This window comes from Pelodiscus sinensis, chromosome 5, assembly GCF_049634645.1.
Source record: "Pelodiscus sinensis isolate JC-2024 chromosome 5, ASM4963464v1, whole genome shotgun sequence".
NCBI classification, from domain to species: domain Eukaryota; kingdom Metazoa; phylum Chordata; order Testudines; family Trionychidae; genus Pelodiscus; species Pelodiscus sinensis.
The window spans coordinates 101,933,517-101,959,853 of NC_134715.1; the positions used below are offsets into that span (position 1 = coordinate 101,933,517).

At 42.3% G+C, this 26,337-nt stretch overlaps 1 protein-coding gene across 3 annotated transcripts in view; it reads left to right on the forward strand.

Moving 5' to 3' along the window:
• The window catches only part of SEPSECS (Sep (O-phosphoserine) tRNA:Sec (selenocysteine) tRNA synthase), a 42,045-nt gene extending 17,229 nt beyond the window's left edge, over positions 1 to 24,816 (forward strand). For 2 of the 3 annotated variants that reach the window (XM_075930628.1, XM_075930629.1), the window contains exons 6-11: positions 5,168 to 5,270; positions 7,217 to 7,346; positions 7,481 to 7,572; positions 18,157 to 18,250; positions 19,367 to 19,457; positions 21,562 to 24,816. In XM_075930628.1, coding sequence (XP_075786743.1) covers positions 5,168 to 5,270; positions 7,217 to 7,346; positions 7,481 to 7,572; positions 18,157 to 18,250; positions 19,367 to 19,457; positions 21,562 to 21,817 — 766 coding nt within the window. In that variant the 3' untranslated portion in view covers positions 21,818 to 24,816. The remainder of the gene's footprint in view (positions 1 to 5,167; positions 5,271 to 7,216; positions 7,347 to 7,480; positions 7,573 to 18,156; positions 18,251 to 19,366; positions 19,458 to 21,561) is intronic. The other variant, XR_012904351.1, reaches the window with a different exon arrangement.
• Positions 24,817 to 26,337: the final 1,521 nt, after the last annotated feature.

The following is a 26,337-nucleotide window of genomic DNA, read 5'->3' on the forward strand; positions in this document are numbered from 1 at the left end:
ATAGGTGTAATAATATTTATTGTTATGTTTTCAAAAACCTTACAGTACATTAACTTCAGCATAAGAATTATTTTGGCTTGGAATTATACCAAGTTTATGAAGTCAACCTGCCGTTGCAGTTTTCTTTACTGCATCATGTATATCTATTTTTAATAGATTACTTTGATGTCTGGAAATTCACACTGTCTCACCTTTGCATACATGGTAATGTTCTGTCACTTATGACTTGGAAATAAAATATAAGATGGTGGTGCATTAGTGCATACTAGAGATAGAGAGGGTTATGAACAGTGTTTCCTAAGATTTTCCATCCATGAGTGAAAGAATACTAAACAGCCCTTTCCCAGTCACAAAGAATAAAGAGAGCTGTTAAATCAATACTTTCACCCATGCATCTTTATTATTATGAATGACCCTAAGTGCCCATGTACTGTCTTTGTTCCACAATCTGCTTATTGACCACTCCTGCATTATGTGATTTGTAACCACACACAACACGGAAGGCCCTACAGTCATTCTGAAGGAAACGGGTGCTTCCTAACAAATGAGCCTGTAAATAATGAACTATAGTGAATTGTGATGGTTGCAGCAGGTACAAGAACAATCCTGTTTAAATTGTTTAACAATAAAAAATTTAGTTAAGATCAGATAGCTGAAATATGGAAGGAAAAGATGGCGCTAAACATTGCTAAAATACAGAAGTTATCAAAGCCCAGGCCAAAAGAGATCTCAGCTGGAAAGAAAACCAACCTTGGTCAAAGCTTCAATATGAAAATGAATAGCAGTTTAGAAATGTAATCAACTTAAATGAGTCATTTGTTCATAACTTGAAATTTCCATACATGCCCCCCAAAGCTCCTTGAAAGTCTAAAATCATTTTAAAAATAAAAGTTAAAAACTTCAGCTAGAAAAAGGTAGGCCAAGAAATTTGAAAACATTTAGTATCGCATAATAAATATAGCAAGGGACCTCACATTTTCAAAAAAATACTTAAAAATTTATATATATATATATAATCAGCTTTTTAAAAATTCCACTAACAATACATTCAGATATTTTATTCAAGGTTGCAAAACTGACAGCTACTCTTTATCTGGCAGCAAGCATCTACTGACAGCCTTAACTTCGTTAGTTAACTCTTCGATGTCCGGATGCTTTCACAAAGTTTAACTTTTATTTTCCTTAAGTGATTAATATTAAACATAAAATAAGTGAAAATAAAAAGAGAAACCCAAAAGAAACACCCTATATCCCTTTGTCAATAATAAAGCAACTAAAACTACAAATTATCATAAAATAAAAATTTAAAATGATAGGTATTCCTATAAAATAAATGTAAAAAAATTTCTTACTTAAAAGCTCAAAAAAGGCCACCACTTGGGTGGCTTAAAAACAAAAGCCAACTTAGCGCATGTATGCATGCGTGTGTAAATACACAAAATCAGTATAAAATAATAAACCCCAACTATTATATTCCTATTCAAAATTGGCATGTGAATGGTTAACATCACCCTTATTGTCAACCAGCGGGCTGCTCCAGCTCTGTGGGGCTTGGCTCATCACAGGCAGAGATGCTCTAGCCTGGAAGGATCAACTCCCACCCCAGCGCAGCTCCAGCTCTGACCCCAGCCAGGGCTGGTTGAGTAGCTGCTGGCTCCCCATGATGTGGCTCCGGCTCTAGCCCCAGCTGGGGCCACTAGAGGAGCAGCTGCCCACCACATAGCTCAGGCTCTGGTCCCAGCCAGGGCCACCAGAGGAGGTACTGCCCGTGATGTGGCCCACAGCTCCAGCTCTGGAGAAATGCTGAAACTAGGGCCATAGCCTCATAGCTAAGGCTGTAGTGCAGACTCATTATTCTCGCTGTAAGTGGTCTCAGTGCCCCTAGATGGACAATACACTACACCCAGAAGGGATGTGTGTGTGGACTGTACAAAGGAATGTCATGTTTATTTAAAATACTAGCTTAATCTGTTACAGTTTTATATTCACGCAGACATGAAGCAAAGAGAGATTGTAGTTGCTTGAGACTCTGAATTTCTGTGGAACATCAATTTTACCATTGCATTAAATTGGATTTAGCATACAACTTTACAAAGAGTATATTTTCAAGAATATAAGAAATGTTCACAAATTGGAGGTAGGGGGAATCAAGGTATTGTAGAGAGATATCAGAATAATTGGGAACCATTTTCTAATGTACTAACAGTATAGATCTTAAAACATACAGAAGGCTTGGAGCCTTTAGTGAGCTCTGTAGCGTGAACCCTTAGATCTATGCAGAGCTTTATAGACTTCAGTGGGGCCCAGAGTTCCACCCACATGGAATTCATTGCAGCATGACAGCCTGTGTGCTAAATGAAACTTTATCTGGTTTGTGACAAATCCATTCCAGCAAAGTGCTAATCCATGGATCTTTGCATTCAGCAACAATAGAGCTATATATTAAGCCTAAGAAAAATCTCTTTTGTTAGTAACAGTTTATCTGAGAGATGAAAGCAAAAGATTTTGTCCAGAATAGTTCCTTCAGAGAGAAGAGTAGAGGATTCAACTTACTGTAAAGGGAAGACCTATTATTGGTAATGAGTAAAATAAAATCAGGATGGTAGAAGACCCAAACAGAGACATGTCAACTATCCAAATATGGTACTATGACCAATTTCATGTGCCTTTAGACTATTACTAGGATCAAGTATATTCAAACTGGTATGGCCATCTTCTCTTAGGTTCCTTTTTGGGGAAGCACTTAAGTCAATAGACTTAAGAACATACTTGTCTATATTAAGGGCCTTAAGCATCAACCCCACAACTGCATCTTTCTTTGGTTATTATATTGTGGTCAGCTGAAGATGCAGTAATTTATGTTCAACTGTATTTGTTTTTCTGAGCTATTTGCTTTAAAATTGTACAAACCACTCAGCAGGTTCCAAAACACATTGTTAATTTAGGTTTATGTACAGGCAGCCAACTATAAGATAAAATAATGTGGTTCATCACAGTTGTCAGACTAGAGCAATGGGAGCCCAAAGTCTGTTTCCCACAGAGTATGTGTAGTATGAGCAGCAGTAATGCACAATTCTCCTCATAGATCTGTTCATATTTCTTCTATTATCAAGAGGATATAATTTCCTCCATGCCAGTTTACTCCTGGGCTGCTGCCTAGAATACAAATGAGCTCCAATTGTTGTCAGAGGTACTGGTGGTTTTGTAATATAGTTACAGTAAACTTCCGATAATCCGGCACCTTTAGGACCCAGAGGGTGCTGGATTATCAAATATGCCGGACTATCAGAAGGGGGGGCTATGAGGGGTCTGGAGTGGGGTGGGAGGGGATGCCACCCAGGCCCCTCATAGCCCCAGCCTTATGATAGTCCAGCTCTGCCCCAGGCGTCCCTGATTCAGCTGCTGCTGGTCAGTTTCAGCAGCAGCTGAATCGGGGATGCCTGCAATAGAGCAGCTGGGGTGCTGCCGGGTTGGTCCCGCAGTGCTGAGGGGCGGCGCTACGGCACCAACCCAGCAGCACTCCAGCTGCTCTTGGGGACGCCTGGGACAGAGCAGCTGGGGTACTGCCCGGTTGGTACTGTAGCGCTGCCCCTCGGGGCTGCGGGACCAACCCGGCAGGACCCCAGCTGCTCTGCCCCAGGGGTCCCCGATTCAGCCGCTGCTGAAACAGATCAGCGGCTGATTCCAGGAAGCCCTGGGCAGAGCTGCTCTGCCCAGAGCTTCCTGGAATCAGCCGCTGATCTGTTTCAGCAGCGGCTGACTTGGGGACCCCTGGGGCAGAGCAGCTGGGGTCCTGCCGGGTTGGTCCCGCAGTGCCGAGGGGCGGCGCTACAAGACCAGCCCCGCAGCACCCCAGCTGCTCTGCCCCAGGCGTCCGGATTCAGCCTGCTGGTGAAACTGACGCTGCTGGTCAGTTTCAGCAGCAGCTGAATCCCTACGCCTGGGGCAAAGCAGCTGGGGTGCTACGGGGCTGGTCTTGTAGCGCCGCCCCTCGGCGCTGCGAGACCAACCTGGCAGCACTCCAGCTGCTCTGCCCCAGGCGTCCCAAGAGCAGCTGGGGTGCTGCTGGGTTGGTCCCGCAGCCCCGAGGGGCAGTGCTACGAGACCGACCCGGCAGCACCCCAGCTGCTCTGCTCCCTGCTTCCCCGATTCAGCTGCTGGTCAGTTTCAGCAGCAGCTGAATGGGGGAAGCCTGTCCAGCTGCCCCAGCACTTCTGGGTTCCTGATGGTGCCAGACCATCAGGAGTCTCGGAGCATTAGATGCCGGGCTAATGGAGTTTTACTGTACTTAGGGTTTCTATTGAGACTACCAACCCATTGTACATATTCATTGTACATAGCCTCTCAAGAGCTATCAGATGGTAACAACTTTAGTCCTTTCCCAGCTGGGTTAGTTTGAACCGGAAACCTAAAGGTTCCCTGTTCTTTGCTGTTTCTAATATCTTTAAACATTTTGTTTCTCCCCACATATTTTGAAACATCAGTCAAATCCTTTTGCGGGCTCAGTGCAATAATTAAAAAAAAAAAAGTATGCAGAAATATGCTTTAAAAAATTAGCAGCCTGCAAGTTTACTGGGGAATGCTATTTACCAAAAAGTTTTTCAGGACTGAAGTTAGGTATGAAAAATTTGAGCTCAGCCCTAAAGGTAAGAGTGGGAATAGGTAACTGAGAATATTAGATTACCACAAAATAAATGCTTCCATTTAACTAAAGTCACAGGTGTAATACTAAAGTGTGTCTTTCATCTGGGAACATTCCTTCCAGCCTGGGTAGACAGAGACATACTACCTCTCCTTGAGAGAGTTTTCTAAGAATAGCAGTATTGACTTTGCAGCACAGGTTAGCCATCTGAATTGGGACTGAATTAGGTGGGCCTGTACACTAGCAGCTAATCTGTACCACGGCTCATGCTCTGATGTCTACACCAGTATTTGTAGTGCATTAACTCAAGGAGAGCTAACATGTATCTGTCTACCCAGAGGAGTAGGGGGCACAGTCCCAGCTGCAGTGTACTCTAACGTAATGGTGAAGAAGTTTCCCTTTCCTTCACTTGTCCTCATTTTGGCCTTATTGCACTAACTAGTCTTTAAATTGCCAGACTTGTACCATAATTTTACTGTGTTGAGTTATTAGTGTTTTCCTAATTTGCACTTTTATGTTTTGTAGACTGGAAGAACTGGCTGTGATATGTGCTAATTATGACATTCCTCACATAGTAAACAATGCATATGGAGTTCAGTCTTCAAAATGTATGCATCTCATCCAGCAGGTATGAGGCTTGTATTTCAAATGAGACATTTTTAAATATTAATTATTTTATCCTTTTGAAAATTCAATTATATAGAACTACAAATTGCACAACGGGGGCACATTCTGTCAAATGTCCAGGTAATTTTGAGTGTGTGAGCAAATTCAAAGAACAGGGAGTATTTTTTTTTAAAGAGTTGATTCCCCCTCTATCAAAATTGTTGAGCCAAAGTGAGCAGAATTGGTCTCCAGTAATCTTTACAAGAAAATCCTGTTTGGTCTAAAATAAAGGGTTATTTTGGCTCCCCATTGTTTCTCTTAATTAGGGGCTTAAAGCAACAACTTTCATCAGCTCCTGATTATTCTTCACCCTACAAATTGAGAAACACACAAGTAACATTGAAAACATCTAGAACAATAATTTTTCCACAAATCACTTGGGATTTTTTAATTGGCAAAAAATATGAAATGGACATCCGAGTATAAATGACAAATCAAAAAAGCAGTTAAAACTCTTGTATTTGTCAGCAGCACCTTCAGAAGTGTAGATTGAACAGACTTCTGAGGTCTTCGGATATTTTGGCAACATTCCATTCACTTGAAGTGTGTGGAAATTCTTCATTTTCAACTGGGATGCTGTCAATTAAAATCTTTCTGAGAAATGATTTCCTGGCTGTTACAAATAACTTCTAAAATGGCTACAACTGAAAGAGATTAGAGAAAAATACATCTTTCAGCATGTTTAATTTTGTACATCTGACAGCACTTTCTGTATTTCCCCTTTTCCTATCGATGTCTTAGATATCAATACATAGAGGAAAACATTTTACAATTCCTGGGGATTTTTTATGTGTGTGTTTTTTATTTTGTTTTTTAAAATCATAGGCACAGAGAAGGAATCTTAGTCTGAGTCTAATGCCTGAAACTACTTTTTTTTTAAAAAGTGGGTAATTTCAGGTTGATGGTAACCTTTTAATTAAATTAATTTGTTTAATCTTCACAAGCATATTTTTAATAAGAAGAACAATTAAAGTGAGATTATGGCTGCTATATGCTCCTGAGTGGCTGAAAGCCTTTGGCAAAACACACTTGAGAAATGAGGATGGAAAACCTATGTCTGATTTCCCTGTAGGCCTCATTTTTTCAGGAGTACAGGATCTTTTGAAAAAGGCTTTTCTTTTCGAAAGACCCCCATGCAGACCGCGGTTTCACTTTCAAAATAGTGTTTTTCGAAAAAGATGCCATGGCACGATTATGCAAATGAAGCATGAGAAATTCAAATCCCGGCTTTATTTGCAATTTCGATGTCTAATTTACATCCCTCTTTCGAAAGAGAGATGTAATTTAGAAGTACCCTTACTGAAATCTTGGTAAGGATAGTATTTGAGTATTCTCCCACAATCATCCACTGGGTTTTAATGGGAATTTTTATAGATATAGATTAGATATATATATATAGAGAGAGAGAGAGAGAGAGAGAGAGAGAAGTGTTTTTCTCAAACATACCTACGCCATGAGCATTTTTATATAAAATATAATCCTCAATTGAGACTCAATTTGGTAAACTTCTGAAATATTGTCGGTGACTGACTTTTATGGAGCTACATAGTTAAAATCCATGTTGTACTTTGAAAATGTACCACTGCATGTAAGAACTTCAACTTGGTTCAGTATTTTAATTTGTTGTGAAAGGGGGATTAATAGTAGAGTTACAGATGAATGAACAAGGAGTAAAATGGTTGCATTGCTACAGTTCCTTAGCAAACACTACTAAGAAAAGCAGCTGTAACCATTTTAACTCACATTTTAGCTCTGTTGTGTTCTTGGTGAGTTTTATTAATGAAATTCCCTGTCAACTGCTTTTACACATAACACAACAGAAAGCTGTCAAATATTTGTTCCTAGTGTGTCTGTGTGGGGCAGTTGTATATTTGTTGATTTTTTTTTTTTTTTTTTTTTTTTTTTTAGGGGGCCCGAGTAGGTAGAATAGATGCTTTCATCCAGAGCTTGGACAAAAATTTTATGGTTCCAGTAGGTGGTGCTGTCATTGCTGGCTTTGATGATTCCTTCATCCAGGATATCAGCAAGATGTATCCAGGTAAATAATTCATACATTGATTCATCTTGGTGAAATAACTACAAAGAACTCAAATATCTACTTCTCTTTATTCACTCTCTGTCTCTTACATTTATATGGATTGTGTAAAATAATCCTGTATACCGTTGTTTCAGGAAGAGCGTCAGCATCTCCTTCCTTAGATGTCCTCATTACGCTACTGTCCCTGGGAGAAAGTGGCTACAGACAGCTACTAAAAGAGAGAAAGGTAAGCTTTGACACAGAGCGTTTCTTTTTCATTGTAATTACAGTGAAATTACACAGTTCAGCCCAGGAGCATTCATATTTAAGTATACACAGTTTACCTGTTTATCACTGGATCCCAAAGTAGATAATTAATATGAAATCCTTTACTGTATTTCAGGAACCACATACCTCATTGTTTATAAATAGATTTGACTACTACAGTAGAACTCCGATGGTCCAGCATCTGATGGTCCGGCACCATTAGGAACCCGGAAGTGCTCCGGGCAGCCGGACCAACTGACCAACGGCTGAATCGGGGAAGCCGGGGGCAGAGCAGCTGGAGTGCTGCTGGGTAGGTTCTGTAACGCTGCTCCTCGGGGCTGCGGGACCAACCGGGCAACACCCCAGCTGTCCCCGATTCAGCCGCTGCTGAAACTGACCAGTGACTGACTCCAGGAAGCCTGAGGCAGAGCTGCTCTGCCTCAGGCTTCCTGGAATCAGCCCCCGATCAGTTTCAGCAGTGGCTGACTTGGGGACACCTGGGACAGAGCAGCTGGGGTGCTGCCAGGTTGGTCTCGCAGCGCCAAGGGTTGGCGCTACCAGACCAAACCGGCAGCGCCCCAGCTGCTCTGTCCCAGGCATCTGGATTCAGCCACTGTTGAAACTGACCAGCAGCTGACTCCAGGAAGCCGGGGGCAGAGCAACTCTGCCTCTGGCTTCCTGGAGTCAGCCTCTGATCAGTTTCAGCAGCGGCTGACTTGGGGACGCCTGGGGTAGAGCAGTTGGGATGTTGCCGGGTTGGTCCAGTAGCGCCGCTCCTTGGCGCTGTGGGACCAACTTGGCAGCCCCTCAGCTGCTCTGCCCCAGGTGTCCTGATTCAGCTGATGCTGAAACTGACCAGCAGCGGCTGAATCAGGGACGCCTGGGGCAGAGCCGGACTATCGGAAGGGGGGGCTCTGAGGGGTCTGGGGTGGCAATCTGTGTCTGTGGTATTAGGAGGTGTCCAACATCATCCTTTATGACCAGGGTACCTCCATCCCATCCGGGCACTGAGACTGGTTTGAGGCCCGGCACGATGAGAGAGCTACCCAGCACCATGTTTGAAATGCAGCATGGTACCACATCCAGTGGGCAACCCAATATCACAAACAGCACCTACCTTTGTGATATGGATGCCTTGCAGGAACTCAAGGGGCAGGAGGACCTAGAACCGATTGGGGCATCATCTTTCTATTTTCCTGATGAGTCTGTGGCAGGTTCATGTAACTCATTACCTTTTATGGATAATAGAGTGCACCAGGTCCGGCTTAGGAGGGTGGCTCACAATTTGGGCCTATATGCAGAGGCAGTCGTTGAAGATCTTGACCCCATGGTTTACATTCTTGCCCCAGAGAACCCTTTTAGGATAGCTTTTTTTCATTTATCTGGACAATTTTAGTATGGCAAAATGTCTGTGGCAGACCCCAGCCTCCACTGCTCACACTGCAAAGAGGTGTGGAGAAGAAATATTTTGTTACCTCTAAGGGACACGAGGATTTTTACACACACCAACAACCCAGTACTCTTGTGGTGGATGCAACAAATGTGAGAGAAAGGTAGAGGCAAATGCCCAAGTCAAAAAATGCGCGCGAAAAACCCCCACCACCAATCCCTCTCCCCTCCCCCCCTGAATCTCTTTAGTCAAAAGATCAGTTTATCGTGGGGTCTCCAGTTGAGAATTTCCAATCAACAGGTGGTCCTTAGCTGAAACAATTTTAATTCCTGGGCTTCTCTGGGAAGCTTTAAAGAGCTCTTGCCAACTGACTCTTGCTCAGAATTTACAACAATTCTGGACGAGGGTAAGGTTATATCAAGGATCTCCTTGCACAATGTCTGTGGGTATTGTGATATGCAAAAGCTTCTGGCTACAGGTCTCCAGGCTTTTATCTGAAGTCTAATGAACTGTCCAAGCAGCACTGTTTTTCCACTCTAATAGTCTTATCAGCGGACATGGCCCTCCCTTTACCTCTTTCCAAATTTGCTCACACAGGATCACAATTGCCTTCAGCATCCCAACTTGGAGTCACTCCATCTCATAGCTGGTATGCAGTGCAGTGGTGGGGTTGGGGGGCAGGTGGATCCGGTGCTCCTGGAGAGCCGACTTTAAACCAACTCTTCATGAGCACCAGCTCTCACTCCCGCTCCCCACCCCTTGCCGTGGGAATGCGGGTAGTCAACAAGATTAAATGATAAGCCTAGGCTTATTGGTTAATCATGTAGTTTTCTTACACAATGACATCTCTGGCATTAGGACCTGTTATGATCTTGCCAAGATCCCAGCTCCTCTGCTGACTGCCCACTCTGCTTGGGCGCAAGCACTTTCCATCTCATTCTGACCCATGTATTGATCCAGGATATTTGCAGCATGGCAAGTTGGTCCTCTGTTCATACGTTTATCTCTCACTAAGCTATCCTTTTGCATGCCAGAGATGATGCCGCTTTTGAAAGAGCAGTGCTTTAGTCAGCAACTCTGACTCCTGCACCAGATAACTGCTTGGCTGTCACCTGCTTGAAATGAACAGGAGCAATCATTTGAAGAAAAACAAGAAACGATTACCTTATGTCTGTTCCAAGACCCACCCGCCTCTCCTGTGTCAGAGTCTTTGGGCAAGAAGGAACTGGCGGGGCGGGGGAGCGGGGAGAGAGTGTCAGCAGTGATCTATGTACAGAGTCATAGCAGCGTCACTCCAGGGGACTCCACAGCCAGCCAACAGGTACTGATAGGGGAAGAAACTTCTGACCACTATGCCTGCGGCACATGCATACGTACTTGGTTTGGCCATGAGCAACACATCTCAGAGAACAATTGAAGGAAGGTAATCATTTCTTTGAGGATCCCTCCATCGCTTAGACATGAGCTAGATTCCAGACATAAGATTTAGACACATTTTAGGTACCAAGGGGACTTGAGGTACAATGGGAACCTTATTGTTAGGAATTTAGATGACAGTTTAGGAATTCTGACAAACTAAATTGTGGATGTAAAACCTAAAGACATAGATATCTAAATTATTTTCTGGATCTACGCCCTTTTGTGTGCAAGTTATATAAGTAATGACATTATTTTCCTGGAACTAGGCTTCTAAAGTGAATAAAACATTAGATATTTACAACTTGATTCAGTAGGCAGGTCTTTTTATTCAAAATGTGGCTATATGCTATAAACATACTTTATGTGTGGTGTAAATATTTTTTTTATTGGATTTGTGGTGGAAATAAGAACCCTTTTTGTTTAAATGTGCTTGTTCCTGAACTGTATAACTCTAACAGCGATAGTTTATTGTCTGTGCTCTGCAGAGGCAGAGCTATTATACTCTCTGTAGGAGCTATTTATAGCTTGACATTGAATACTTCTTTCTATATTGGTGCTGCCTACATCTACTCAAAAAAGAAGTGAGGCTATAAAAAAAAAGTCAAAGTTTTTTTTTTTTTTTTTTCTTTTCTTGCCTTATCCGTATTCATCTAAAATGTTGCTTCAGGTTATTTGATCTCAGCTTAAAACAAAGAACCCGTATTTTTAAATGAGGGAGGATAATCTTTTGCAGTAGAAAGAAGCAAGAGCTAGACTGCTCAGTTTCTGCCTTTCACTGGAGAGACCCATCTCAAAAGGTACATGGGTACCTGGTTGCAGAGAAAAGAGTATGCATGGAATAGGCAGGCCCAGAGGTTCAGGGCAATATCGAGGGAGTAGTTGTGTTACCAGGGATAAAGCAGTGAGGGTATATTTGCAGTACAACTGAAAACCTATTGTGGCCTGTGCCAGCTGATTCACAGAGCTCAGGCTAAGGGGCTGTTTAATTGCCTTGTAGCTATTCTGTCAGTCTGACACCTGAGCAATAGGATGTCACAGCATGGCAGGGTCCCAGAGCTGAGGCTGCAGCCTGAGTCCAAACATCTACACCACAGCTAAATAGCTCCTTAGCTCGCTTGAGCCCTTTAGCCTGAGTCAGCTGTCACAGGCCAGTTGCCAATGTCTAATTGCAGTATAAATTTACTCTAAGGGTGCACATATCTAGAACTACAAGACTACCTGGCATTGCCCAAGTCAGCTTTAAATTTTGATAAGAGGAAGCTGCATATGAAATTTGGTAGTCCTAGCTCTTACCATGTAGGAGTTGTTCTTGAACAAATGGACTCTCAGATGGGCACACAGAGAAAGATGCAAGTTTTCTACAATATATAGCAGAAGATGCAAGTGGCTGAGGTTGGTAGAAGATGAACATGAGTGTTTGATGTATCTTTAAGAGACAAAGGTAGTGGATGTGTCTGGGAGGGAAAAACTGGTCACAGACACCTTTGCCATTATTTTGCTGTCTCTAAAGAAGGAATGAAAACAGTTTTTCCCCTCTTCTAATACTGTCACCTCCATCATCACACTTAACACCTAATGGCAAATGTTGCCTCGTGCATTTTATATTGATTGGCCCAAGTATGGGCACTTGATATGTGTTTACAGCCTGTCCAGCCCCCCAGCCATGAGGATGGAGTGCCAATGCTGGCTTCTTGCTACAGGTGGGATGGGGGAGGGACAAGACTTGTAGGCTGGATCTGGCTTGCAGGTGGAGACAAGACAGGAAATTGCTCACCTGAAGGCTTTCCTCACTGCTCCCATTGGCCATGATTCTGGCTAGTGGAAGTGGAGTTAGGGGGTGCTGGAGTGGCAGGAGACACAGAGCCAGGTAAGTGCCCCTCTCATGTTCAGACCCTGCACACCCATTACCCTCACGTACCCCACTCCAGCCAAGACTCTGCCTACTACTGTACTGTACAAGACCTTCTACTGTACTGCTGCACCCTCCCTGCCTCCCAAACCCCCCACCCTCAGCCAACTGCTGCACCCTACCTCCTCGCCAGACCCCAAACCCCCACCCCTCCTATACCCATTTTGTCATCATGGGTGGTTGGCTGGCTGTCCATGGAAAGGTCTGTGTTGAGTGGGGTGGCCTGCGGGCCCAAAAGTTTGAGAACTACTGTCTTAGGATGAGATTTTTATACAGTCCCAACTTCATTATGCCAGGTAAAAAGGACAGAATAAGGGCTCTAAAATCTCTGTATCTTACCAGAGAGGCACTGCAGAAGATAGTTGTGAAGCTATCTTCTGAGAAGCACTTTGCACGTTCTGAAATAGGAGTGGGAGGGGGGGTCTAGTCAGGGTAGAGGTGTAATGGGTGTAACCAGATGCATTATCTCCAAATTGTTAGCTAATATGGGACATGAAGTGAACCATCTTTAATGTTGTACTAGGGGGCTGTGCCCCCTACTTGCTACACTTGCCACTCCCCATCTCTCTGGGGGTAGGTGTCTGGCTGGGGGGAGGGTGCAGGAGCAGGCTGAGGGTGCAGGGTCTCAGTGGAAGGGATGTGTGAGGGGGGCTGGGGATGTGAGGTCTTGGCAGGGTGGTGAGTGAGAGGGCTGGAGGTGTGGAGTCTCAGCTTGGGGGGGGGGGGGGGAGTATGAGTGAGCAGGTTGGGAGTGCGGGATCTTGGCCAAAGGGGTATGTTAGGTAGCTGTGGGTGCAGGGTTTCTGCCAAGGGGATGCATGATGGGATCGGGGGAGTGGGCCATGTGGCTGAGGGCAGAGGGGCAGCGGGACACAGAGCGATATGATAACATCACTCTGTTGTCCCACAATAATTTTTTTTGTGGGAGAAGGGAAGGGGGGAGAGAGAGAGAGAGAGAGAGAGAGAGATGAGTACAGGGCCCAGCACAGTGGAACCTGTAAGTATTACCATAATCTAGTGCAAATAATTTTTAAACCCACTGTGTCATGAGAGATGAAAAGACCTTTGAGTCTGGTATTGCTTCTCAAAACTAGACTTGTAGACTAAAAATATGTCGTATGATTCAGCTACTCATGAGAACCTATTTCTAGATAAAAATTCTGCATTAAAATGTGAAGATTCCAAAATTATTCATGGCCACTAAAATAATTTTCCTCCCAAAAATGGGGGGGTGTCATGTAGTATGAATATCTGCATTGAACTGTATATATTGTAGTAGATGGATTTATTAATAGAAACCATAAATCCCATTTTTAAAGACTTTCCTATGATATTCATAATCTGGATTTTTGTATCACTTCTTCACATTTTGTGATCTAACTAATATGAAACCTCAAGCCAGATCTGATTTCAGTGGAGCTGTACTAATAGCAGATGAGAAACTTGCCCCTTTTATTCACGTTACCAAAACTGGCTCCAGAACAACACTGATTTGAAGTTGTAAGCAAAAATAAGTTTCTTGATTGTTTTGTATACTTCTGTGAAGCTTGCCATTATGTCTATCATGACCATGTCATTTGGCACTTTCAATATATGCAGCCCCTAGGATTAACTGAATTTCCCGTTTTCCCTTATATTTCTTTGTTTTAGGGTTTAGAAATCAAACTAGAATGCCAGAGGAAGTGCAGCACATTTTCATATAACATTTACATTAATAGCTAGCTAAAGTTTTGTGGTATGGTTATTTCACATTTTCATTCTCTCGTTTTCCCCATAGCAATTTAGCTGACATTTACTGTGTAGGTAGTTCAATACACATTTTAGTATGATAAGTCTTTTAAAAACTGAGTTATAGTGGCTATCACATAAAAAATCAATTGTATTCAGCTACATTTCTTTTAAATAGGAGCTCATTGTATATATTTATTTAGGGTACTTATAAATTTTCCACGCAGCAGAAAGCGGTTTTATAATAGAGGTCAACTATAGATGTGACACCCTTCCTCCCCTTCCCTCCCCCTCCCCCCCAAAAAAATTGCTAAATCTGAAAAGGCTAACTTTTTATAGATTATCTAGATGTAGTTAAATGGAAAATAAAAATTCTAAGGTGCAGAGCATGCTATTTTACACAGACCGGAAATCATTTAAATCTGTATACAGAGGTTTAAAGTCAGTTTTATGAAAATGCATGTACTCAGGTTTCCTTTCCTACCTTTTCATTCTCCCTTGTTTCATCCAGTCCCTTCACATGCAAGTAGCAATTCTGGACTAATTTAATGGTGTAGATATCTAATAATAAATGAGGAAAATTTACTCTTCTGAATAGCTAGGTTAAGAACCCAATTACATAAATTGGAAGTTAAGGACTTTTTCAAATGTACTACACTATAGAGAAGTCCCCAAAGGAGACATGCTTACAGTGTTAAATTGTTGGGAAATGTCTTAATTGTTCTAATATAACTTTCTTCCATCACCAGTCTCCTTAATAAAATGTATTCTAAGAATAGCCATTGTAAATACATTCCCCTGCAATAGTATTGTATGCTGCTGCAGAATTAAATAGCTAGTAGAGGGAGTACAACGTAATTAACAAACCAGATTATGGCAATAATACAGATATTATAAATGAGCACATTAGTGATGCTTATTGTGACAAGAAAGAGAATAGCAAATGAATATAGCTTTTGTCTTCTAATATGAGCAAAAAAAAAAGTACCTGGCTGTGAGAACAAATATTACTTTTAAGCTTCTAAGAAGATATTATAATTAAAGCCAACTGCAAAATGTGCAAACTGTTGTCTTCAAACCAAAGAAGTGTTGGGTTTGATTTCAAAGTGCTAGTGCAAAGCAGGAGTGGTATGCCACAAGTTTCTATTCCTCCTCACTGTCCATAGTAGCTTCTTGCAAGTTTGTTTATTTTGCTGTAACTAGATATCTCAAAAGCTTCATGTTGTAGTGGTCAGTGAACTTAAAGGTAGCTTGATTCATTTAGGTGGGTGCCCTTGACACTATTTCTGTGTATCTGAATTGAATTCCTCACGTGATTCAGGGGTCCGCTCAGAAGAGCCATTTTCACTTGATTTCTGTAAGACGGAGGTTGCAATTCAGTTAATTGTAGTGGCCCAGGAAAAGGTGTTCACATTTCTCAGAACTGCTCACTGACCCAGTTTGTTCTGTAAAATCTGAGATGCTACCTAAAAAGTTATCTTCAGTTCACCAGATCTAAGTGGTTCCAGTCAAAGAGGTACATATCAGAGGGAAGGATGATGGTCCACTCATGGAGGATTCTGATGATGTTGTCTGTAGCAAGGAAGATTCTTTCTCAGGTCCTAAAATTGATGAGGATTCTAAAGTGATGAACATGAGTAGCAAGTGGGCAGTTGTACTGAAGTGAATGATCAACAAAATCTTTGTAGTCAGGAGGGGAAATGAGCTGATACTTGACAACCAGGAATGAGGTTACCAAACTTAAAACCTATTTGCCATCGGCACTCCCACACACCTCTGATGCTATGTGAAGTGTTGAAAATGATAACTCAAGAGTACATTGGGAGTGTTGGGAAGAGTGGTGTTTGTTGTAAGTCTTATCCATATATGTTCTATGCTGACGTGTAAGGAAGGCATAACTAACACTGAATTGTTTAGCTGGTGAAGACCTGAAGCAGCTGTAAGATGTGCTCTCATGATGCCGTATATGCATTAGCCAGTAAAGCTAGGCAATTCATGTAGGCATCTCTGCTTCTGGCTTTCTTTTTAATAAAGGGATTATCTGATGAAATTACATCTGAACTTTTGTTTTGGCACCCATCTATGATGTCTAAAAAGCTTGAGCAGCAGCTGCACTATGACCAGTTACTTGTCCCAGAAGGAGGACATGGAAGGGGAACTATCTGCATTGTATAGCATAGCTGACTGTGGAGGAGAATGTAATGTATGGCACAAAATACATTCATACCCATACCAGTACTCTCTTGCTTAATGTAAAGGCAGGTCATATGCTGACCTATTGTCCGTAGGCAGAAAAAGAGGTATTCTTCTAGGAGCTGGTGGCAGTTGTAGCTCTCTACTGACAGATACCAAACTGCACTTTTTTCCTACACTAAAACTGTTCCAGATTAAACAGTGCAAGCATCAGGGAAAGTAAAACGGTGTTCACCTCACTTTGGACAACTGGATTCCTACCAACTATTTACCTTTAAATCAATTAAAAAAAAAGATTGACATCTGTTCTGATTGGTTAACAGTTAATGTTGCAATAGTCTTTTTGCACTCAAATCTTTGATGCTAACCAGTAGAAATAGTCTGACTCATCACAAAACTGTTTCAGCTGGTAAGAAACAAGGATGTTTTCTTGTCAGACATCGATGGGAACAAAATGTGCTTCTTTTAGTGTTGTGTTGGGAAGCTAAAAAGATGAACAAAAGGAATGTTAACGTTCCTCTGTTTTCCATGGTATCATGTAGGGTCACATTTTTGAAAAGTGGATTCTTTATTAATAGAATTTGTGCTCAAAGATATTATCATGTTTCTCAGAAGGTTCGGCTTCTTATATTTTGAGTAGCCAGCTATAATCCTGTCTGGATATGAAGGATCCCATAAGACTTTTGTAAGAATAGAGGTTTGTCCTGGTGTAGTGGGGCCAAAATTTTCCTCTCGTTTCCTCACCCCATCTTGTTGACATCTAGAGTTATGCACTGATTGGTTGCCATCCCCAGTTCCAGTGGTGCTATGTGTTCTGTACATTTGAAGTGTTCCGAGCTCCTTCAGGAGGCTGGACATTAAATAAACGTAAAATATAGTATTTGCCAAGAAATACAAAAGATACATTGAGGAAAAATATCTCAACTTTCTAGCTGCATTGTTGTCACTGATCCAGTTTGTCCCCTGCCCTGGTAAAGACCATAGAAAATGGCTTTGTGTGTTATTTCTGCAAGGATTTCCTTGAGACAATTTCCCCCACAGCATCTTGTTGGGGAGAACAGGTTTTTCTGAACTATAGTAAATCTCTTGCCCAAAAACATAGCAAACTGGCTGCAATCCTGCACCAGCATTAGCCTTGGCAGCTTCTCTCTAGCTCACTGGCTTTTTGGCAGTGACTGCCCTGTGGTGGTGAGCAGTTTAGATCAGAGATGATGTGGGAGTACAGGTGGTCTGCTGTGTTTGGAAGTGCCTCTTTGCACAGTACGGTCCTAGGAGGGGCCTTTCTACAATCATCTCCTCAAGGATAGATCACCTTTTCTGTGTAAATTCTTCAGAACCAAAGTTGGCCCAGATGGAGTTGCTTCATCTGGTCAGGAAGGTAAAACAATGATATGGAGGCAACTGAGCACTCTTCCCTGCCTTCCCCCATATGGAGAGAGATCTACACAGCAAGGGGCTTCCAGACACAGCTCAAGGGTAGGGTCTGATCCGTTAACTCAAATAAATAGCTGATGCTTAAAACTAGGCATGTGAACATGTAACTGTAAACCATTAACCAATAAACCTGGGCTTATCAGTTAACATTCATGGTTACATGCAAGCTTCTGCCCTGCTCCTGGGAAGCTGGCTGCTACCCTGCGCTGCTGCCTCTGATACAGAAGCAGAAGTGTGAGGTGGCAGTCAGCTTCCCAGGAGTGGCACACACTGGTTCCCAGGGAACTGGCTGCAAGTACATGTAACCACTGAGGGTTTTTTTCAGCTGTTCACATTTACACAATTACCTGCATTTTAACATCCTTACTTAAAACATGAACTAAGGACCGATGATATATTCTGGAGGCTGACAACTTTCTGAAAATGATATTTAACTATTCAACGGAGAAAAAAGAAAATTGGTTGAAAATTGCTTTTTTTTTCTCCCCCAGGAAATGTTTTCCTACCTTTCAAGTCAGCTGAAGAAGCTAGCAGAAGTCTACAATGAGAGGCTGTTAGTCACACCACACAACCCTATTTCCTTAGGTAATTACTATTCAGCTTTCAAATAAGCCAGCACTTCTGAAATCTTCTATATTTTCAATATGCTTTCACACACAAGATGAACTTGTATATCAGTTGGAGGGCCGCATGCAGTCAGTTAGGGTTCTGTGTGTGGCCCTTAAGATATTTTGGTTACCATTACCCATGTGCAAGATTGCCAAGTTCTGCTGGTTTCTGTTTGAGTAGTTCCCCCCCCCCCACACACTTATTTCTAAAGTGACATGCATGTAAAGGCAGAACAGAGAATCTGAGATGCGTTCTGATTGCACACAACATTGACTGGAAGAGTTGTGCATTCCCTCATTATCCAATCAAAGCGCTGCTACAGTTCAATCAGCACATACAGCAAATTGTAGGTATTTAAGTGCACTTAGCAAAATTACCCTATCCCAGAAGACTGTCTTGTTACAATAATGTTGCAGCTGACTGAAATGAAGGTGGGCCACTCATGCGGCTCACTCACTAGCCTTGCTTGCCCATTGCTGTTATATATGGTTCACTTATCCGTTCCATTAATCTCATGCCAATACGAGTCCACTGAAATCAGTGAAATTACATCTGCCTAAAAGTGAAGTAGTGCATTAGTGACTCCGTGCCCTCTCTGTGTGTGTGTAGATAGTCTCTGTGTACACCCAACTGCTTCTAATTAAAATATGCTTCATTTGATCATGAGGGTAAAAAAGATTGACATGTTAGCATTTAATACTACATTATAAATAAGTTATCATTTATTTTATACTATTTAAAATAATTATTTCATCCACAACTGGTTGGTGCTGAACTTCAGTAAAATGGTCTGTTATTGAGACTCTTTATTTGCTTAAGGTTTTCATTGTAAGCAGTAACTCGGCTGAACATAGAAAACTGGAACTTCTCCCCCACACAATATCTCAACTGTATAAACAGTCTAATCAGATAATGAAGGGATATATTTAGGGGAAAATTGAATTGAATTGAATTAAATATATTTTCAGGAACGTTCATCTTAGTTTTAATCCAAATACTTGGGTCGCTGTTAGATAAAAACTTACAATGGGTCTTTTCTGGTAACCAACAAGCTTTGTTACAGTGATTGAAACAGCTTATTTATGTTTTCAGCTATGACACTAGAAAACCTAGATAAACACAGTGACATGACTGTCACTCAGCTTGGATCTATGCTTTTCACAAGACAAGTTTCAGGAGCAAGGTGAGCATCTGAGAGATTTTAAGCATTTCTCATATTCATTAAAACTTGCTGTACTGTTAGGTTTCTTAGGACTTTGCAAACTAACCAAGGTATGTGTTCACAGGTATCTCTGGTGCACATCTGAAGCATGTTGTAAAGAGTTAGAGAATGCATCCTTCATTCTGATGCTGTCCATTAGTTAAGCTTTCCCACAAGTTGTTTTCCTGTTTTTTTTTTTTTTTTTTTTTTTTTTTCTTTCTCCCATGTGTCCTTATGCATGCAAGGAACTCCCTGTAAAAATCTGTTGAACCACTAACTACATAATGACTGTCAAACTTCTCCTTAAAACTTGCCACTATTAGAATCCCTGAAGAATACTAGATGTTGGCTAGACAATTGGTATACTATGATATGACCACTGATTATTATGCTGATTACTATGTTACATTGTGCTACCTCTCTGTTTGCTGTAGCACCTAATAGCACTAATCTTAAAAATGTCCTTGCCCTAAATTCTTCATTGTTTTTTGTTGTGTGGCAGTGGTGCTTAGCATAACGTGGTCCTGATTCCTAATTAGGGCCTTGTAGCTGAGATACCACTGTGCAAATCAATAATCTTAGAATCATAGAATTGGAAGAACCTTGAAAGGTCATTGAGTTCAGTTTCCTGCCTTCTTAGCAGGGCCAAGCACTGTCTAGATCATACCTGATAGATGTCTATCCAACCTACTCTTAAATATCTCCATAATAATACATCTTTCACTAGTTGTGGAAGACATTACTGTATGACTTCAGCTGTATTTTATAAACTCATTTTGTGCCAGATACCTGGGAAACACATTACAGTAAACTTCCGATTATCCGGCACCTTTAGGACCCAGGGGGTGCCGGATTATCAAATATGCCGGACTATCAGAAGGGGATGCTATGAGGGATCTGGGGTGGGGGGAATGCCACCCCAGGCCTCTCATAGCCCTCCCTTCCGATAGTCCGGCTCTGCCCCAGGCGTCCCTGATTCAGCCGCTGCTGGTCAGTTTCAGCAGTGGTTGAATCGGGGATACCTGCGGCAGAGCAGCTGGGGTGCTACCGGGTTGGTTCCATAGCACTGCCCCTCGGTGCTGCAAGACAAACCCAGCAGCACCCCAGCTGCTCTTGGGGATGCCTGGGACAGAGCAGCCGAGGTGCTGCCGGGTTGGTCCCGCAGCCCCGAGCGGTGGCGGCGCTACTGGACCAACCCGGCAGCACCCCAGCTGCTCTGCCCCTGACATCCCCGATTCAGCTGCTGGTCAGTTTCAGCAGCGGCTGAATCGGGGAAGCTGGGTGCAGAGCAGCTCCAATTGTCAGGCTGCCCCGAGCACTTCCGGGTTCCTGATGGTGCCAGACCATCAGGAGTGCCGGAGCATTGGATGCCAGACTAATGGAGTTTTACTGTATTATCTGTAATGTTATTTGTTGCTTTTTGTAGCGTGAAAAAAAATCTTATTTTCCAGAACTAACTTGAGCCTGTGTAGGTGGAAAAATCATAATCTTAGAAATACCAGTGTGTGACAAGGGTAACACAGGCCAAATAATTTCTAATGATTTCACTTTGAACCTTTTAGAAGAGTATGATCTAAGACTTGTTTTGGCAGAATTCCTTAATCTGAATATTGCTGCTGTCAACTAACTTGTGCTACAGTTAATGTCATTTTCTCTAGCTGAGCTGAGTATTTTCACATTGGAAGATATGCTTCATTAGCTTGAATTATTCTACTTCTTACATAGATGAACTACAGTAAATCCTGTATGCACAGCAGTTAGATGGGGTGTTTTTTTGTTTGGCCTAATAACTTTTACTTGTCCTGGCACTACAGTCCTCTTTGAGTAGATTGATCTCTATAGATACCATCTAACTTTATGTTTTCATCAAGTTTCAAAGTTCCAGTCCTTACTGGTGCCTATGCTGTTTTTTGTGTAGTTCTTGATTTTAATGTTCTTTAATAATTGTGTGTAAAAGTATATGAAATGAACCATTTGTTTATAATTTACAGGTACAGTATTGTTATGTGTGGAAATGCTTGTAAATTATTTCAGAATGGTGGTGTTCTTGTAAACAGCATTTTAAATTGTGCTCTTATTGTTTCAGGGTGGTTCCCCTTGGGGCTTCACAAACAGTGAATAACTACACTTTCAAAGGCTTTATGTCACATACAAATAACTATCCCTGTGCTTACCTCAATGCTGCCTCAGCAATTGGAATGAAAAAGCAAGACGTAGACCTGTTCTTAAAAAGACTGGAGAAATGTATGAAGAATTTTAGAAAAGAGAAGAGCTGTGGAAAAGATGTACCTGAAATTGATAACTGTATTAAAGATACAAGTGTGGGAGAGACTGAAGACTAGAATGAGATGTAGATTTTGGAACACACACAGTGGTGGTTGAGGTTTTTTTGAAGGAGGGCTTGGAACATATGAGGTTTGTATCCAATTTACATTGTGGAATAGGCAATATAGGGAATGGAAAATTCAGATTTTAAAAAATTGACATTCTCTTCTACACAGAAAGCAAGACACAAGACTTTTGTGCCTCTTAAAACCCACTTAATGTACTCAAATGGTATGAAGATCCTTGAGCTGGGTCTTTGTCTAGAAATGAATTGATCCCTTGTGACTGGAGTTGGACAAATATCTGAAGAGAATTTCAGTGAATATTAATATTTTAAATTGAATTTACTTGAGCGGTGTTTGCATCCCTTCTGATTTTGCTGTAGGTGTTCATTCAGCAAGCAGTCTTCTTTTTTTTTATTCAGCAAAATGCCTGGGGGGTGCGTGCGTGTGTGTGTGTGTGTGTGTGTTTGCTTTTGACTGCATTCACAGATATCTCCTGCTCCATCTCTTTATGGCGGGGATGAGGAGGAGAGAGATTATTAAATGAAAACTTCAAATGTGAGGATGGGATACAGTGGTGAGAGGTGGTTACTCTGGGTCACTTTCCTGGTAGTAAGTTGCAAAGTTGCAAACAGCAGCCTTGTATTTGGACATGTTCTTTGCCAGGGCTTTGTTGACTTGTTGATTTAGGCCTGTAAACATTTTTATTAAAAAAAATAGGATTCATTGGCTGTATGCAGAGTGGCAGTTTTATTAAAGCTATGCCAAGTCCTTTATTGGCTGAATGGAGAAAGATTTAAGTCTCAACTGAATGGCATTTCTCTGTAATAACTTTCGTCATGCCACATCTGATCGACTTTAAAAATAAAGGAATGTTTTTGGCATCCATGGGCATACTTCTGTGGTTCTGATGGAAATCAGAACATCAGAAGAGCCTGATTGAAAGGAAAACCGGGGCCTCAGAGTGCTTGGTGCCATGAGAATCTCTGTTCCCCCCAGTACTTAGTGGAGGCAGCAGCTTAACTGACTGAGGAGACTGTAGCCTGCACGCTAAAGAAATAAGAGTTTTAAATGGATGATTTGTAGGGAGGAAAGTGGGCATATGGAGGGGGAGAGCAGCATGTATGGAGGGAGGAGTCGGGACCTGGAAAGAGACGGTGACAAGGATGAAGGAATGCAGCAGAGACCAGAGGGATGAGGCAGTCATGACAGGTGAAGCAGGGACCCAGAAGCAGAGGAAAGGGTGATGGGGGAAGGAAGCAGGGACTCAAAGAGGATTAGGGATGAATGATGCTGGTGGTACAGGAAGCAGGCATCTGCATGGGAATAGTGGTAATGGGGGAAGCAGGAGCTCAGAATGGAGATGGGCAAGAGGAGAAAGCAGGGCTATAGATGGGAAGTTGGGGTGGGCTGTAAATATGGGGAGGTGGAGCAAGGACCTGGCTCATGGTGAATGGTGTTGGAGAGGGAGGTTTGCAGGGAAGCACATAGACCAGAACAATGGGGATGCACACAGGGATGCACATAAGGAAGAGGGTGAAGGAGTTGTACGAAGATCCTGAAATAGAGGAGGAATGACTGTGATGACTCTCAGGGAACTGACTCCAGGAGAAAGAAATGGAGGCGTGTGTGCATGTTGTGCTTGACCTGTAGAGAAAAACACACACATGCACATGCGTATGTTCATTCTCTCTCACTTCATTATATGGTTTCACAGTCTGAGATGACTTTGCATATTTTTAATTTAACATATGATCACTGTTTAAATGCTGCAATAGTTCCATCCTCAAGTTAGATTGTAAACAAGTAAGTTAACAGTCATGATTTGTAAGTACCAGTGTAAAAATGCTCTTATACAAACCAGGGCTCATAAATTGTTGAATTCTGTCAGCCAAAACAGAGCCCCCTACTTTGCTAATAGCACCTGGATTGATGCCACATTTGTCCATTTCTTCCACAGGCATCTTCATGACTCTTGTCTTTTCCTTAACACTAATCCCTATGACTGGAAGGTCCAGTACCTTCTCTGCAGTCAAATCCATGCCCCTTAAACTAAAAACCTCCATGATATTATTGCTTACCTCCTTGCCCCGTTTTTTCATTCTCACTTGTTATGTCATGTTGCATCTTAATTTAGAGTGTACATTATTGAGGCCATATGTTATGAGTAATTTAATAATAACTTCAAATTTGATTTAAATAATCCAAATGCCAATGTATTTTTAAGCTATTAATAGAAAAAAATACCAAAGCTATGTGTTGCTCACTTGCAATTCAAAGCTAGTTCTATACAAAAAATGAACCAAATGATTTAACGTAACGTTAATGCATTTAAAGGAAGATTATAAAGTTATTGACCACTATTTTCCTGTATCTATTATAAAGTAAATAATGTACATTACAATTATGCTTCCTTCAATTACTAACTTTCTATATGTCCTTTGTAATAATCAGTTATGGACAGGATCCCTTCAAGACCATGGAATATGCCACTCCTTGGAAGTGGCCAGAATTTCACAGCACTGCTACTAGAAGGTGGTGGTAGAATGGAGGCAGCGGAGTCTGGGCTTCCCCACTAGAAGGTGGTGGTAGAATGGAGGCAGGGTGAGAACAATAAGCTGGCAATGGCTGCCTTCCAAGACAATTTTTCAGTGTAACTGTGTGGGGAGAGGGAAAAAAACTTTGTTGTGCTGCACCTAGCAATAAAATTCATAGGACAGAGTGAACTGACCTTTAACCTGATGATCATGCAGAGATTTTAGGCAACTGCACTCTTCACATGAAGGAAGAAGGAAAACGGGGGCCTCTCTCAACTGCTCAAAAAAAACTGAGTGGGCTAGGGTTGTTTCCTCGAATATGTGAGATGCAGTTCTTTAGTTCCACTTTACCATGTAATAACTTGTGCTAATTATGTTCTTGAATGTTTGACAGGTCTCATTAATTGTGTACTAAGATTGCCTGTAATGTCTTACTTTAAATGATCAGGAGGAAAATACATAAACTTTTTAATATTTCTTTTCAGCCTTAAATATTGTCATCTAGTTGCTATAAATATAATTTCAGAGGATCAAGCAAATTCTTTAAGTGCTTAACTACATCCTTTATTGTTGGCGTATGCTGTGTCAATTGGAGGGCAAGCCTACACCTTCAGCCAAGCTATTCCTTCAACCAAATGTATAAAGGGTCAGGATGATCCCCACCACTTAACGTTTGTGCTATGAGTTGGTACTTGCACTTGCACTATCTGTCCATTATGTTATAGATAGGAACACATCTAAAATTAACTTTTTTCTTTACCTGGGATACTACCTTGATACTGGGATTTGTCATAATGCCTGAACACAAATCTTCAGATAAAATGACTTCACACCTGTGGTAGGGGGTATCCTTCTTCCTCAGGCTTTGATAATAATGGGGAGGTGACACAATTTCTCTGGGTACGAATAGGCCAGCACACAACAGAGGAGAGCTAGAGGTTTTATTCCAGCAAGACCAGTGGTTCTCAATCTGCAGCCTATGGATACTTGCAGCCCAATTAGCACAGAGCTGGGGGCCCTATGGCATTTTTCCCACAGCAGGATCTCGCACTTGGGGACGTGCAGATGCTGGTGCGCATCGTGGTCAACACGGCCTACCCCCTGATGCCGTGGCTTATGAAGCCCTACACCGGCCACCTCGATACAAGCAAGGAGCTATTTAACATGCATCTTAGCCAGGCTTGCATGCAGGTGGAATGCGTGTTCAGCCTCTTGAAAGGGAGGTTTCGTTGCCTCCTCACACAGCTGGAGATGGGCAAATGCAACATCTCCAAGGTGGTGTCCACATGTTGCGTGCTCCATAACCTTGTGAAGAGAAAAGGGGAGGCCTTCCTGCCAGAGTGGGGGACAGGTGGTGATGGCAAGGGGAGGCAATTTGAGCAGCCCTGGACAGCTGCCATCCGCCAGGCTCACTAGTCTGGTCTTGGCATCCGAGAAGCCTTGAGGGAGAGATTCTCTGAAGGGAGCCCAGTGACTCTCCCCAGGGCCTTCCGGCCTGGCCCACTCATATCTTTCCCTCCACAACCCTCACCCTCATTCTCTTCCCATAAAGAATACATAAAAAACCAGTGTCTGTTTACAAAGAAAACCAGGTGTTTATTAGAAACAATATCAGTAAGGAAAATGTGCTAACTCCTTAAAAAAAAATCTCTTTTTATTGTTCAAATGTTTATATACAAGCTACATCTTTCACTCACAAATAAAGATGTTGTTACATAACTGAAATTTTCTTTCACTGTGGTGGTAGGGGGCTGAAAACCTGAAGGGGGGGCTCAAGTATGCCGCTGCTTCCCTGATCACAGGGTTCTGTCACCTTGCATCCTTGCACCGCCTGGGGGTTGGGTGGCGCGAGAGTCAGTCCTGGGCTGGGTGGGGGGGCGGAGCTGTTGAGTCTGTGAGGGCTCAGGAGGAGCTGAGGGAAGAAGGAAAGTTGGGGGGGCGGGGCATAGTGGCACAGATTGAAATGCGGTGTTGGACCAGCTCATCCAGCAGCCTGTT